At 37.2% G+C, this 16,546-nt stretch overlaps 1 protein-coding gene across 1 annotated transcript in view; it reads left to right on the forward strand.

The window, feature by feature from the left end:
* The first annotated feature begins 1,670 nt into the window (after positions 1–1,670).
* Positions 1,671–16,546, forward strand: part of DMGDH (dimethylglycine dehydrogenase) — a 42,603-nt gene continuing 27,727 nt past the window's right edge. The window contains exons 1-4 of the mRNA XM_085322038.1: positions 1,671–1,797; positions 9,643–9,741; positions 11,008–11,172; positions 11,583–11,787. Of these exons, the coding sequence (XP_085178164.1) occupies positions 1,738–1,797; positions 9,643–9,741; positions 11,008–11,172; positions 11,583–11,787 (529 nt within the window). The 5' untranslated portion in view covers positions 1,671–1,737. The remainder of the gene's footprint in view (positions 1,798–9,642; positions 9,742–11,007; positions 11,173–11,582; positions 11,788–16,546) is intronic.

Genomic DNA, 16,546 nt, shown 5'->3' on the forward strand with positions numbered 1-16,546 from the left:
AGCGCGGTGCCGCGGCGCCGGCAGGCGCGGCCCGCGGCGGCCGTTAACGGCCGCACCTGCGAGCGCGAGGCCGCCGCCCGCGGGGGCTTCAGCTCGGGCTGGCGGGGCGGGAGGTGCTGGGGGAACCTGGCGCCTTCTGCCGCCTGTCGCAGCTCCGCCGTGCCCGCCGGGTGCCCTCGGGGCCCGGAAGGCCTCTCTGCGCCTCCATGGGCCCCGGTGTCCCGGTCAGAGAGCAGAGCCAGGCTGGGGTGAGGAGATGCCCGGCTAAAGGGGGGCCGCCTCCGTGAGCGAGCACAACAGCAGCGCAGCAAGCATCTGGGTGAATGCTGTAGTCCCAGGGGAAGGTGCCCCTCAGATTCTCACCAGGCTTCTGGGCTTCAAAGAAAAGGTTTGAAAAAAGTTGGGAGTCAAAGTGAGGCAGCGTCAAAGTCACAATTTAAGAGACGCGTAGAAAGACCTTTCACACTTGAGCTTGGTTTATGTTTATCTAATGAAACTATATAAGAGTCTGCGTAAGAGTTGCACATCTGTCTGATAAACAGCTTACTGTTAACCTGAAAAAYTTAATATTTAATCTGAAAGAAGARCACATGCATTATTATGGATTAGATAGAGAAGATCTGTGGTGGTTTGTGCTCCCATATCTTTTCTTTTTCATTCATGCCCACAGAGTGAGTAAGCATGATGCATATTCCTCCTACATTTACAGTTAAAATTTCAGGCTGTTTTATAAGATTTTAATTCACAATAGCTACAATTAATAGTTTTGATTTCTGAGTGGGGAATAGGTAGAAGGCTGGTTAAACATTAGATAACCATTTGCCAGAGAGGCTGAAAAGACAAACAGGAAAAAAAAATGTATGCCGGGAAAGGGAAGATAAAATTAAACAAGCATTGAGTAACTGTCCTGATGAGACAGATGCTGTAGTTTCGTAGTAGTCTGTATTGCTGCAGCAGTAAGAGGTTCCACCTTGTCTCACACAAGAGAAACTGGCTATTTTTAATTTAGATAAACTTCCTGATCTGGCATGCTACTTGGCTGCCTCTGGAAGGGATGATACAGACAAGGTGAAGCAGAATGGGGCCACCTATGGCAGTGGTACTGGCATATACTGGTTTAAAGTAATTGTAAAACTGCAGCTTAATATGGTAGCATATGAGAAAAACTGCTTTCCATAATGTTTGGATTTAGTAAAGTAGAACATGTCAAAAACAGACATTTTTTAAAGGTTTTCTTTATCTTGCATATACTATGGCACTTTTGAAAAGCCAGATGTTGGCGGTGTCATTTCGGGTGTACAGTTTCTTGCTGATAAATAGGGTACTACATAAGGGTAAATTGAGCAAATAGCAAAGAGATAAAGTTGTGAGTGGAAGCAAGCTTTTCCTGTTCTTTTGGCTAGTACCATATATACATATATGGCCCTTTAAGACCATTTACTTTAAAAGCAGATGGTAAGAGTGAACAGGTTAGGCTCTAAATCGGTTGAGAAGACAAAGTGTCATTTATTTAAATTGATTGTGTTACTCAGACTCCCAAACAAGGAACAAGGTAATTGAAGGTAATTTTGTGGCTGGAGCTGGAAAGAAAAAAAAAAAGACAAAAGTCATGTTTGTTATTTTTCCCCCAGGGAAGAAAATCCATCCCCTTCCTTGGGAAAAGATAGAGCAGACACAGTGATCATTGGCGGTGGTTGCATTGGTGTGAGTCTAGCCTATCACTTGTCCAAAGCTGGCATGAAGGATGTTGTTCTGCTGGAAAAATCTGAGCTCACTGCAGGATCTACTTGGCATGCAGTAAGAAACATTTTATCAATCTCTCAGATTATCAACAGTTTGTGTATCTAATGGTGATTGAACTCTTCATCATCCTCATATTCCCTGGCTTTCTGGAGATTAATTGTCCTGGCTTTTTGTAGATACAATCTTTAGCATTGACTAAAAGGATCTACCGTGTAGACTTGCTATGTGACTTCTTAAAAAGTTGGTTCAGCTATCCATAATACACTTTTCTCATTTAATGAAATTAGGGATAAATGTTGTATTTTGAAATTACTGGATGGGAAGTGCTAAAATATGAAGATAATTGTTAATATTATAATATATTCGTTTCAGTTAACTGGGCTCAGACTTCTAAACTTTAGTTTAATTTGGACTTTTTAAACTTTAGTGTTTATTTCTAAAGTAAGCTGGTTTATACTGCAGACTATATTGCTGAAAATGGTTGCATTGGCATGTATAATGTGAAGCCAAATTTCACACTTCCAGCTTGTGTATAGCTGGTTTTCACATATACACTATCCTGTAAGAGGTGATTAAGGAGCAGCTTCAGTGGCCAGTGCTCAGAGAGTTTCACTGTCCCAGAAATTGACTCTTACTAGAGATAAGAACTTGCTTTTCTGCCACTGATGTTATACAAAATTTTGAAGGAGCAAAATGAACAACCATAAACTGTTTTTCCAAGGCTGAATGTTTGTCTGTACTCTAACAGAAAGAACTAGAGAGACATATAGGTAATAGTGACAACCGGAGACATCTCCCATAGTTACACTAATCCAGTGGAGATACTGGTGCACAATATGCATGTACATAATAATGTATTTTTTATGTCAGTGTCTGGAGTGGGTAGTGTAATGGATTAAATAAAGCTTGACACAAAAATAGATGCTTTTTCCGTTCACTTCCAGTGAGACTTGGATGAAATTGGAAGAAAATTATCCCTGTATATAGCAATAAAAAATAATGTAAAATCAACAGCCTGCTGTCCCTAAAACTACTCTATTCATATAATAGAGCATTTATTGGCATAATTGTAGTAATATAATTGTAGTATCTGTGTGCCTTTCAGAAGCACATTAAGGAGGATGAGTCATGTGGACCTTATTTGATTTATATTCTCATCTTCTGAAGTTTCACAGAATCATAGAATCATAGTAAGGTTGGAAGGGACCTCTGGAGATCATCTAGTCCAACACCCCTGCTCAAGCACGGTCACCTAGAGCRTGTTAGACAGGGCTGCATCCAGGCGGGCTTTGAATATCTCCAGAGAATTTCTCCTCATATTCAGGTAGAACTTCCTGTAGTTCAACTTTTGCCCATTGCCTCTTGTCCTTACAGATGGGACAACTGAAAAGAGTTTGTCCCCATCCCCTTTACACGCTCCCTTCAGGTACTTGTACACATTGATAAGATCCCCCCTCAGTCTTCTCTTCCCCAGGCTGAAGAGGCCCAGCTCTCGCAGCCGTTCCTCATAGGGCAGATGCTCCAGTCCTCTCATCATCTTTGTAGCCCTACACTGGACTCTCTCCAGTAGCTTCGTGTCTCTCTTCATTTATATTTCATTTTACTTGCTTTTCAGCCCCAAAAAACACCAAACCAAAATACATTGTATGAAGTCTGGAAAAACAAAATTCAACAATTATGCTCCTTTTAAACAGAAACATAACATAGCTGATACAATTCAGAGAACAGAACACCATGCATCATAAGTGTCATATGTTCAAAGAAGTACTTTGACTGAAACGTACATGAGTAAGTCACAGACTGAAATCTATTTACCCAAAACATTTACAGAAAAAAATGTATGTCAGAAGATCCCCTTGTTGAGTAAGAAACTATGAACATGGAATAAGGGGTTGCTACTAAATGTTTCCTTTGTTGTAGTTGCTCTACTTTATTGCTCATCAAAGCAACCTCTCCTTTATTATTTTACCATGCACTTCTTAGTGCAGTTAGTAGTGAATGCTGGGTGAGGAACTCTGCCATAAAAGTAATAATGGACATGGAGTGCAGCAGAGAAGATGCCTGACAAGGGAATTGGGAGGGCTGCTCTGTAGTGCCTGCTGCAACAGAATGTTATATGATTAACACAGCAAGACATCTTGTTGTGAGACAAGTTAGAAATGAGTAACTATTGAAACTACATGGTATATTATCACTCTTTGTTGGACTTGGTATTMCAGTGCTGTGTTTGAAGATGAGAAAGTTGATTATAAATCTGTGTCACATGATGTGAAAGATAAAACTGTCACTATTAGTACTTCTTTATTACACCAGATACTGTGCACATATCCGTGGTTTTCTCACAGTGATATAGCACTAGATACAGATTAAAATTACACAAATAATTAGAATGTGAGATGGCACATATTATATTGCCTGCAGCCACAAAGGTTGAAAGTTGACTTCAGATGTTGTTGTACTGTACCAAGTTTTCCCTCTTTCACAGTCCAGGAAGTTCTGCCAGTGCTCAGGGTCATATTTCAGATGGATCATATTCTGCTAGTGTTTCTGCCAAAACTTTCTTCCACTTCTCAGATCTGACATAAATTTGGCTGACTTTCATTTCGTTTAAATGAAAACAGCACTGGAAGTGTGTGCATTTTTATACTAACAATAACAAGACAACATAAATAACAGAGCAAGTGCTGCTCATACCTATCTAACCATGACAAAGTAATGGCTACTGTATATGTATAAATTAGGTCAGGACTCAGGCTTTAAGACCTCCTGAAGTTGTTATCTACTGCAGGTCAGATCGTTTGCAATCTTACTGAAGCCTCGAGGACAGAACATGGCATATATAACTCAGCAGATAGGTTTTCCCATAGTAATTCTTTGAAAAGGTGTTTTCTAAGAAAATGTTTAGCATGTATCATTCTGTTATGTAATATTTTTCCTTGCAACACTGAATTGATTTTGCTGCTGATAGTTAATAAATCACAGCACAAGACAAATTAAAACTTGTTAAGACTTGGTCAAACTTGCAAGGACAGAGAATATAGATAACTACTAATGCCAATTCCCTTCAGAATTTTAATTTAATGATAGAGTTAGTATAAAATCTGAAACAGATTAGAGCAGATCAAAACTGATACATGAAAATTTCAATATTAAAAATTTCAACCTATAAAAAACCTTTAAAATCTCAGYATTTTATAGTATAGTAATCATTTCTAAGAAAATTATCTTTTCAGAGCATGTTCATAAACACCAAGAAAAATCTGTCTTACAAAAAAAGAGCAAAGCTAAGAGCAGGTCTCCAAGTGGAAGAATGATTCATCTTGAAACTCAAGAAAACAAGTAGCTGTATCAGGAGGACAGTTTGGCTAAACAGGAAACTCATGATTGAGATCCAGTGCAAAAGGCAGTATACAGGAGGTGGAAGCAGGGAAAGGCTACAAAGGAGAAAAATTGCCTGGGCATCTAAAGAGGGCATTAGGAGTGCTAAAGTTCAACTAGATCTAAAACTTGCAAGGAATATTAAGGGTGACAGAAAGAACTTCTAAAGTTATATTAATAGTAAAAGGCTGAACAAGGAAAATGTGGGACTATTGCTGAAAGAGGTGGGTGATTTAGTGACAGTTGACACAGAAAACGCTGAGGTACTCAATGCCTTGTTTGAATCAGTGTTCACGGACAAGGTTTCCCAGGCCTCTGTGCTTAGAGCCAGGGTTCAAGGAAGAGAAGAACTACTAGCAATGGATGTGGATCTGGTCAAGGATTACTTGAGAAAACTCAACTCTTACATTTCACTAATGGGCTGCACCACAGATATTGATGGCATTGCAAGGTCATTCACTATCATCTGTAGAGATTGAGTGAGGTCTCCAAAAACTAGAGAAAGGCAAATGTTGTCTTCTGAAAGGACAATCAAGGAAACTACAGGTCACTTAGCCTTACTTTTGTTCCTGAGAAAATCATGGTGTGAGCCTTGGATCATGTTTCTGGGCACATAAGGACAAGAAGGTAATTGGGAACAGTCAATATAGATTGCCACGGGTAAGTCATGCCTGATGAACCCGATATATTGCTTTATAAAAGCAATATGATAAAATGACTGGATTTTTGCACAAAAGGAGAGCATTAGAGGTCATCTACCTCACTTTTAGCAAGGTTTTAGACACTGCCTCCCATAATATTCATGAATACAAATTAAAACRTTTTGGTCTGCATGAGCAGACAACTAGATGGTTAGCAATGCTTTGGATAGTTTGGCTTAGATGGTAGTGGGTAATGGGCTGCCTGGATGCTGGTAACAAGTGGAGTATTGCAGGGGTCTGTCCTGGCACCCATCCTGTTTAGTATTTTTATCAGTGATCTAGAGGAGGTGATAAGTGAACACTCATCAAATTTGTAGAAGACACTAAATTTAAGGAACCAGTCAACCCATGCAAGGGCAGGGCTGCCATGCTGAGGGACCTGGACAGGCTGGAGGGGTGGGCTGAGAGGAACCTTACAGGATTCAACACAGACAAATGCAAAGCCCTGTAGTTGGGCAGGGAGGTATTATTGTCTCCATCCTTGAAGATTTTCAAGACCAGCCTGGAGAAATTCTGGGCAAATTGATTGCATAACTGACTCTGCTTTGAGCAGGAGATTGGACAGAAACCTTCTGCGGTCTCTTCCAACCTGAATTATTCTGTGATTCCATGGTTTTAATTTTGATATAATTCTATCAAGTTAGAGTTGTCTCCCAAATGCACTCTTTAACTAGGAATATTCCTTATCCAAGCCAAAAGGCATTATGTGTGTTTAAAATTATGTTCTTCACTTAAATGTCAGAGAGAGAATTTGTGGTTTAATTCTGGCAATTAAATGCCTTTGAATTTGTATTATTTTATAGCTAGCTTGCAAGTAATTTGTGGTTCATTTGGTTCAAAACTGCTTTACCTGACAGTGAACACTAAAATGGAATTTCATTGCACTGGAAAGACTTACTACATTCAGAAAAATAACAGAACACTAATCAGAAAATGTTTATATCAATAAAAGAAGGCAGTAGAAATAATTTAAGTTTATTTTAATTAAAAAATATAAAGTTTATTTAATTAAAAATATTTTATTATTTTTTWAAAAAATTTACAATTTTCCAGTACATGTAAATGAATTACCCATAGATTTTTGAAAATAGCTGAAGAAATGTAAACAGTAGTCAATGCATAATTTATTTCTTTATTCAGAGTATACAACAAAAAGACCTTTAGGAAATATTAAAAAAAAAAAACAAAAAGCAAGCAAGTCTTAATTATGAAATCTGCAGTGAAACAGCCTTGGGTTTTAGTCTGAAGAAATCAAAATAAGTATGTTGATAACAACATAAAACCACATGTATCAATAGCACTTCTGGCCAAATATCTCCAGCAGTGTCCAGTGTGGTGCTGATATGATATGATAATAAGAACAGGAGAGGTATATAGCAATATTTTTCCAGAAAATTAACTTAGCCCAGGAATTTGTATTTCAGGGACTTTATGAATCCAAGGTGCTCACTTTGTGTTTAATATGGCCCTCTGTGGATTTTTTGTCCTCCTACAGATTTCTTTGGTCACTCTTTGAACTCAGATTGTTCAGGTAATGAACAATACTGAATATAGTTACAAATTGGGAACAAAATTATGAAAAAATATAGACACAGTTGAAAAATATAATGCTACTAGATGATTAATTTTACAGTTTTTCATTGGTTTATTTTGACATCGCACCTATGTGATACACTATGATATTGTGTATTAAGTTTAAGGTGCCAGAATGACAAAATCCTCGCAAAGAAAGTCAGGAAAAACTTTTGAGAAAGGTAGAAAAGATCATTGATCTCTTTCCTATGAAAGGAAGTTAAAGGTCCTGGACAAGACATACATAGAGTGTCATGCTCTCCCAACACTAATCCAAGTTAGTGCTTCTCAGATTCCTGGTTGTGACCCCTTTGAATATCTTCAGAATCCAGCAGGAATCATAGAGCCACTGCTGTTTAATCCACCACTATTCAGATTGAATGGCAACAGTTTAAGGAGCAGCTGAAATTAGTGGTTGTGAATGTACTAACCAGTAGGTTGCTATCTGTCTTTAATTGATGGCAACAATTCAGTTTCCCCAGAGTAGAGATGTTAACAAGCTGTTTGTAGTGGCTGGATGTCTAAATACTCGTTCTATTCTGGAAGAATTAGCTACTGCGAGCAACTGAAAATAGTTGGCACCTTGACTAGCAAAAACACTAAACAGCCACTTCTTTCTGTGAAGATACTGAGTTTCTGTCATCTTAGGCAGCAAGTATGAATTAAGTTTTCTGAGGGATGTGTAAATCTGAGTGCAAGCTATTTGCTAAGAGCCATTTGGAGCTAATTTATTTCTGAGGCATACTACTGGGATATAAATGTGGAGTTGCACCAAGAAAGATGGGTCAAAATGGTCCATATTTTCAAAAAAAATGAGATGTGATGTAACTTATGCAGTATATGTTGATGTTAATTTTGAAATACAATGTTTTGCAGTATAATGTTAGAAGTATAATTAAATTAGTATGAATTAAAATATCTTCACAGAGCACTAAATTTTGCTTTTTTATTTACATGCATAGAGTTATTCCACCAACTTCAAAAGTTAAAGGCTTAAAATATGGACCATATAACAGAGCTGACAACCTAAAAGTCAAGAGTAGTTTGGTGTATGTGCTTACTAGGAAACTTAAAGGAAAGTATGAAAMCTCTACTACATATGTTACTTTCCATCTTGACTTTCCCTGTTGATTTTTTTTTCTCAAAATGTTGGTGAACTCAAAGGGGGTTCTGGTGTCCACTAGCTTCCTTAACTGTTTTTGAAAATCTTGTACTGTGCATTCATTCTAATATATCTATTATAGTAAGTTGAACCTTTATATATAAAGGCTCTTAATTTAAGCAAGCTGCATCTGTGAATAAGCTCTATTTTAGTTAGCAAAATATGTACTGGTGTGCTTAAATCAATATAGTTACTTAGCTTGAAACCATATTGTGATTTTGCAGTTTTGTTGCCTCAAATTGAAATACAAGTTTCAGCACGATGTCCAATTCAGGAAATACAAAGGCGTATCCTTAACTTCAATAAGACTTAAACTTCACTTTTTGCTAAAGATCCACACTGATGCAGATATCTGAAGTGTAGGCAGATTTATAATTTTCTCAAAGGTAAAAGCAGCTGTAGTACTTCTTGATTTAATACTTACATGAGCCCAAAAGGCCTCAACAGCTGTACAAAGTCAAACCAAGTAAAATGATGCCCAAAGTACATACATAATTTCTTCAGCTACCTCTGAAATACAGTAGTTACTGTTTTACAGCTGCAACAGGAGACAACTGTTTAGACTAGAAGAACGTTGTCTTCCRTCACCCTATTGTTCACACCACAGGAAAGTAATCGCTTTTGTTCAGATTTGATTTTGTGAAGGTTTAGTTTCTATCTCATGTTCATTTGCAAAAGGCAGAAGGTCCTGCTATAGGACTTCTCACGAGTACCTTCAGAGACTTCTAGAGATCAGGAATTGAGTTGTATGTCTCTTCCAAAAGATTTGTAACAGACAACTGAATAATGTAAGGGATAAAGGAAATCACAGGAGAGAACAACTGCAACAGTATCATGACTTGACAAAACTGATGAGAAAAGACAGGTGGAAAAACATGTGTGCAGATAACAAGAATGCCATAAGTAAGGAAAGAATATTATTTTTATTTTTGTACTGGTGGGCTCCATTCATGTATTACTTTTCTTTGCAGTAACTTGACAATTCCTTTTTGAATGACAGCTGGAAGGAAAGAAAGAAAACACTAATTTCTAATCATATCCTTATGTGTTTCTGTTTTTTCTTTTATTATTTTTTTTTAATTTGAGGCTGGTTTAACTACTTATTTTCATCCGGGAATAAACCTGAAGAAAATCCATTTTTACAGCATCAAACTATATGAAAAGCTAGAAGAAGAGACTGGACAGGTAATCTCCTTAACTTTTGAAATATTAATTCAGATCATTAATATGATGATCTGAATTAATCAAGAGAGAAAAGTTTGGGGCTGACAAGTTGTATTCCCCTATGTTAATGGTTATCATAAAGCTCCCCTTTCATTGAAATATATTGTCCTCTGCATATCTATGCTACAGTCTGGTGCTTATTCACTAAATATTTTAGATGGTTTCCAGGTTCCCTCTAATCTTGAAGAAAATGATTTTCATCAAACATCTCAGAAGCTTAGCAGCCTGAGTGTGTGCAGCACTTTATAGGAGTTAAGATAGCATCAAGGATCTGGAATGAACARGTTGATTATTGTACATTCCTACTTTAAACATATCTACTTGAAAATACATATGATGTCATATACTCTRTACTTGAGAAGATTGCTGCAATTCTTCCTGTTGCTTTTCAGAGCTGTGCTTTTATTTAGTAACTTGAGGAATGAGTATGTAGAGAAACACGAGAGTCATTTTTTTATCTGTCATTATTCAGCCATATAGATTCCATTCACTAAACATATGTTTGCTTCAAGTTGCAGTAGAAACTACAGGAGAAAAGGCATATTCCTCACCTTGCTAGTCTACTAACTTGATAATTGTCTTAAAATGCCTTTTGCCTTATTCTGCTGCTTGCCTAAGATACTACAGCAGATTATCATTGTGAATTCTCCTACAATTTTTATCTCTTTTATCTATAATATTAATACACTGTGAGGAAACAGAGAAATAGAAATTAAATATTTATGTTGGAAGGTAAGCATTCCATGTCTAACTAAAAAGAGAAAAAAGGAGGGGATTATTTATTGTATCAGTAAAACTGCTTGATCAGTTAAATTTATTTTGTAGTATCTCAATAGAAAATCATGCAGGTGCTAAACTATAATATACACTGTTATGTATTTATTTTCAGACATGTCTAATATACTTTTGAAAATTTATGAGCCATAATTTCAAGTATTAATCAAATCTTAATTAAAAACAGTAGTATCATGATATTAAATAGAACCTTTTTACAACATTTTTCAAGAGAGCGTATATTCGGGAAGTTATTTGGGTAACATTTTTTTTTTCTTTTCTCTCTGTGAGTTTACATTTAAATCCTGTTCCTTCAAGGACACTTTTAATTTGAGTCTGTTTTCAGTGATGATAGTGGCAAAATTCCTATGTGCTTCCCATAGCATAGAAACATGCATTTACAGAGATAAGTAAAGGTCTTTGCAGTTAATTCACTTTTGCTCTTTGTTTTAGGTTGTGGGGTTTCATCAGCCTGGCAGCATCAGAATTGCTTCAACCCCTACTAGGGTGGATGAATTCAAATATCAAATGACTCGTGCTGGCTGGCACCCGACAGAGCAGTACTTAATCATGCCTGAGAAAGTGCAAGAGTTGTTTCCATTATTGAACATGGATACGGTAGAGAACCTGATTTTATGAAAAATTATATCTRTTACAATTAAATGTTGGTCTTCCAGATATGTAGCTCTAGGACCTGTTTCTTTAAKACAATATTTATAAGAGATTCTGGTTTTGCAGTGAAAAAAAAAACTCCTAAAATCAGATTGCATGCATTTCAATGTATATTCTATGCCATAGTATTAAAGCACTGGGTCCTTGGCTTGCATGGGAGAACTGAGGAATTTTGCGTCCTTAAAAGCACTGTCTAGTCAGCTAGCTTTAGCTTTTAGAACATTATATAGTTTTAAAATTTGTTTTAACTCCTTAAGATTTAATGAATTCCAGAAATATAACAATTTTAAAACAAAATTAGTTGACTTCAGCAAATTTTATTTTCTTTCCTTTTGTGTGATTTTACCTCCACTTAGGTTTTGGCTGGGCTGTATAACCCTGGAGATGGTCATATTGATCCCTACTCTCTCACTATGGCCTTGGCTGCAGGAGCCAGAAAATATGGTGCTCAGTTAAATTACCCGGTCCAAGTGACTAATCTGAACTTCCGATCAGATGGGACATGGGAAGTTGAAACTCCACTTGGAGTAATTCAAGCAAAAAGAGTTGTGAACACTGCAGGTAGGTTTTAATATAAGCATTTATATACTCTTGGGATTTGCAAACTTGTTTATACTCAGCAACTGTACTGAATTATCTGGGTTATAGAAATAGGTAATAAATGTTTTTGAATATTTACTTGGTTTGTGGTAAAATACAGTCTACATATATCACTTTAACACTATCGTGAAAAATTAGCATTTGAGTTAATTGTCCTTTACTAGACATTCATAATATTTCTTTCTGATTAGTCTCCATCAAGCAGTTAGGACCTGGACTATCTCGTTACATTTTAGAAATGGAGGAGAGCTTTACTATTCTACAGTAAACTGTGTAGAAGAGACATGCATCTTGTCCTCTAAAATTACAGGACTTCTTATAAGTGCTACTTAGGAAGGGAAAAGGGATGTACAAATGAAATAGCAGGGTCTTTGCTGTTTTTTTTCAGCCTGAGGATTCGCATCCAGTAAGATAATACTGCGTATTTCAGTGTTACCTTTCTCTAAGATTTGACTCTATCCACATATCCTTGAAACAGAAGACGTCTGTTGCCCTTTGATCAGTATTTTAAGCATGTACTTGGCTTAACAATACATTTCCMCTGCAGTAAAAGTTTCCTAACTCAAAGGAGCTTGTATTTAGATATGCAATTTTTATATTCTTAATTGTGTTAAAGAAGCCAAACTGATATTTCTGTTTCAAAGAGCTTTTGGGCAAGAGTCCTTCAGATCTGTTTCTTTTTTCCTAGACAAATCAGGTCTAAAAACTTACATGCAAACTAAACACTTCTTTTTTGCCACTTTATGGGGTGAGTAGAATAAGGATGGCTAGTGCTTGGAATTACAAGCGAGTTGGACTGGAAGGGAAATAGAGCTGGAGGAGAAAACTGTTTGGGAAAGGTACCCGGTTAGAGCACTGACAGTAAGTGGAAAGTCTGTGAGTGAGAGGAYTTGCTGGATAAGGAAGCTCAGCCTGGGGGTACTGTAGAGGGAGTGACACCAAGGAGATGGAGAGCAAAAAGTAATATGACGATTCATTAAGAGAACTGAAGCTTTTTAGGTGAAAAGATTAGGAAAGGTACTTGAGGACTGGTTCCGGGCAAAACAGATTGGAAAACTGAGACTGTGTGAGTTGTCTGAGGACTGAAGACTGGTGGAGGGAAAGGTAAATGTGAGTAGATCATAGGAAGAGAAGCCAGATGAGACAGGATTTGACAAAGGAGGGAAACTGATTTGCACATGGAGTGAGAGAAACTAGCTGAAAAGGGTGTGAGAACTAGGGTAAGAAGGAAAGATGAGAAAGAGAGAAGATTGGGATAGAGAGAAGTTTGGAGGGAACAAGATGGAGGATTGAACTCAAGGGATGGGCAGAACAAYTTGTGCTTACTACATGACCTTCCTTTCATGGTCTGGAATGCATACAGAGAGCCTTGTTAGATCTTTCCTGGCTTTCAGACCAACTGTGAAACCAGCTGGCGAAGTATGCTTTCTCTTTTGGTCGTATATCACCCATAGGTGATCACTGGCGATATATCAGCTTAGCTAAAATGGCAGGAATCTGTAAAGTTCACCTCGAGGTTCTAAGCCAGCCAGTTATCCTGTCATGATGTCAATAGTCAACCAGTCTGGGAATGATCTGAGATTATAGARTGGAAAAGCAGCTCTTTTGGCAACCAGACCTCTTATTTAGGCACTTCTAAGCACTCATTATTCCGAACTGTTGGGTCTGGAACGTATTGATGAAGTATCAAAAATGTAGTCTTTTCCTTATATTTTTGTAGCATAGTTGTCTTTCTTTTGGTTATATATCAAGTTGACATTAAGCAGAGTTTTCTAATAACTGCTTTTTGAAGCTAATTTGTAAAACCAGAATGTACCCTTATGACATTTTCATAGTCTTTTTTTTGATTTAATAACTTACTATACTAAAGATGCATTTAGTTAATTTTCTCTTGTGTAGCTAACTGTTCAGCCAAAATGAACATTTGAAGCACATCTTGCTGAACATRCTGGCTAACGATATGAAATCAGTACTATATAACCCATATCTTTCATAAATAATTCTGTCCGCTAACATTCATTCTTCTCGGCCTTGCCTCATTCCTCTACAGATCATGGCTAGTAATTCAGAGTTCATATTTTAGGCTCATGTTGCAGTCTGAGCACAGAAGAATACATCAGAGGGCCTTCTACATTCTCTCTTCCCCCCACCCCAGCTGACATCTGCTGTGGAGCTGGAACAAACTAGTTCCAGCCAATTTTTAGCTGTTCCTTATGTGAGATTTCCATTTTTGAAGAAAGCAGATCCCTAATAAATAATCCCTGACATGAGCTAACTTGTACTGAGCCTGCTGAAGTGATTTGCATTCTATTTGTAATAGAATGATTGATTAAAATCTGCAAAAATAGTGAATTTCATTTATCTAYACTGAATGTGTGCATGTATATATAAACACACAGGTGCATGCCTACACACACTCGATCTCACAACTATTTCATACGTATGTAGTGATGGAAGATTTTCTCCTGAATTTTTTTTAAATGAGGATTGGAATACATAGTTCAACAGATATGCTAAGTGATACCACCAGTAAATATTTCAGCATCAGATGTTTGCAGTCTCCACAATATAATCATTACAAATGTCCCAGAGATAAAATTTTTGTCTTCATTTATCTCTACTATGTGTGATAGAACTTGACATCTGCTTCCCATTAGAATTTTATTTCAGTGAACATATTCTTCTTTTTGCCATTTTTGTGTTTGTAATGGCTTTTGCACATGGTTCAAAAACTTTAAACAAAGAAACTATAATATATTTCATTTAGTAAATTCCAGCTGTTGTTATTCTTGATGATTAAATAAGCAATTAGCTTAAGTGTTTTTTTTTGTTTTGTTTTGTTTTGTTTTTAGAAGTACAATATTTCAGATTTAGTATTGAGCATACCTAAAGGATTTACCTTTAGTTCAACAGCAAAYGAAGGTCATATTCAGACAACTCTGATTGTAATAGGCTTTGGGAAGCTTAATTGTAAAAAACTTAGTATTATTTTCAAAGAAAAAGAAAGTTAAGACTCAATCTTTTTATATACTTGCTGTTACATTTACCCATTGGTGCTGTTACATTTTCCCACTGGTGCTGTTTTAACGGGTAAGCAAAATAATAAATTTATTAGAAACACATTCTTGGAACATCATTCCTTTTCAAAATACCTCTTGAAGTCCAAGCAATTTTGGCAGAAAAACAGGGTTTAATACTAAAGATGGAATGTGTTGTTACTTTATTCTGCCCTTTTCCAGCGTGGATCATTAGCTGACCATACCTTAAACATTCGTCATCTTTGTAAGTCATATGGAAATGTCTAAATTAAAATAAACTCCCTAAAATTGGTTTCCTGACATGTCATTGTATTCTATCATATACATATGTTGTCATCTTCACACATCTATAACATTCCCACCTCATTTTTCCCCATATAATTGTAAGAATTAAAGCCTTGTGGGTTTTCAACATGTTTACAGATTTGAAAGATTTGTGCTTTTCTTACACAAAGATTTCATGAAGAATTAGCTCCTATTATTTTTTTTCAAAGCAAGCAATTAATAGTTTGCCAAAATATTTTATGTCCTGGAAAACAACTGTGTGAGTATTACTGGGTTCCTCCAAATAGAAAAGTATCGAGGAGCAGATCCTCTACTGATTTTGTGGGAGGACTGCTTATGTATATTTATCCTAATGATGCTGAGAGATTTAAACCCTTACATTACTGCAATATGTATAAGCAATAGTTGTAGTTGTCTAGTCCCTGGCCTGGGCTTGGTAGAGTGGGTCACTGTGCAAGGATAGCTGGCAAATAAGAGCAAATGCATTACTTTTTCTGGTATCAGGCAACTCTAGGCACCTGTAGCCTCCTGTCAAATCCATACCTGTATTTGTCATGAGTAATGGAGCAAGCCTTTGCAAATGTACTAGAAATTCAATTTTATTAAAATTTTTTGATTGTGTTCTTTATAAAGGAGCATAAAATCAGGTTTCAGTAGCCTTAAATGTCATGAGTGAGACATGATTTCCTTGAGCTAATTTGATCAATTTATCAACTGTTCTATTAATGAGTCTCCTCCAGGTTGTGAGGATGRAGTTAAGAAGCAAAAATCTTAATAAGATAAATATAGAACAACTGATACTGTTTTTTACTATTTAATGGGCAGGGGCTTTTAACTGACCAAATCTCTGTTATCATGCTGTTGAGTTTCCTTCTCCCTTGCATAATATGACTGTCAGCAATTGTCAAGTGAATCACCGTGGAAGGCTTCTCCCTCAGAAACTCTGTTTTTTAAAAGAACTGTGGGTGTTAAGCTCTGGGGCTGGTTTGTMATAATGAGATTGACAGCCCTCCTCCTAGCATGAGGAAGTGGCATGAGGCCAGCACAGCCCAACTCAACTTTCCAAATTGCACTGTCTTTTGGCTGCACTAGAGATGGAAGGATGTATTCCCAAGCTGATATCATTGAGCAGTGAGGTCCAGCTGGTTCCTGAGGGACTGTGAGCCAAGCACAGTGGCAAAATTGGCAGGGCAGGGGCGTTACCAGCCATGCCCCCTGCTACGGTACTGAGCAAGGAAATCAGCAGGCTGGAGGTGGCAGCTAGGGACAGCTCGTAGTCCAGATCACCAGACAAAGGCAGGTCTAAGGTCAAACAAGGAAGTTAGTGCATAGGTCTGGTGAGGGTAACCAGCTGGGTCAGACCCAGCCTGGTGATGAGCTGGTAGGTCCACAGTGAT

This window comes from Rhea americana, unplaced genomic scaffold (assembly GCF_003343005.1).
Source record: "Rhea americana isolate MKP2758 unplaced genomic scaffold, rheAme1 scaffold_74, whole genome shotgun sequence".
Classification (NCBI taxonomy): Eukaryota; Metazoa; Chordata; class Aves; order Rheiformes; family Rheidae; genus Rhea; species Rhea americana.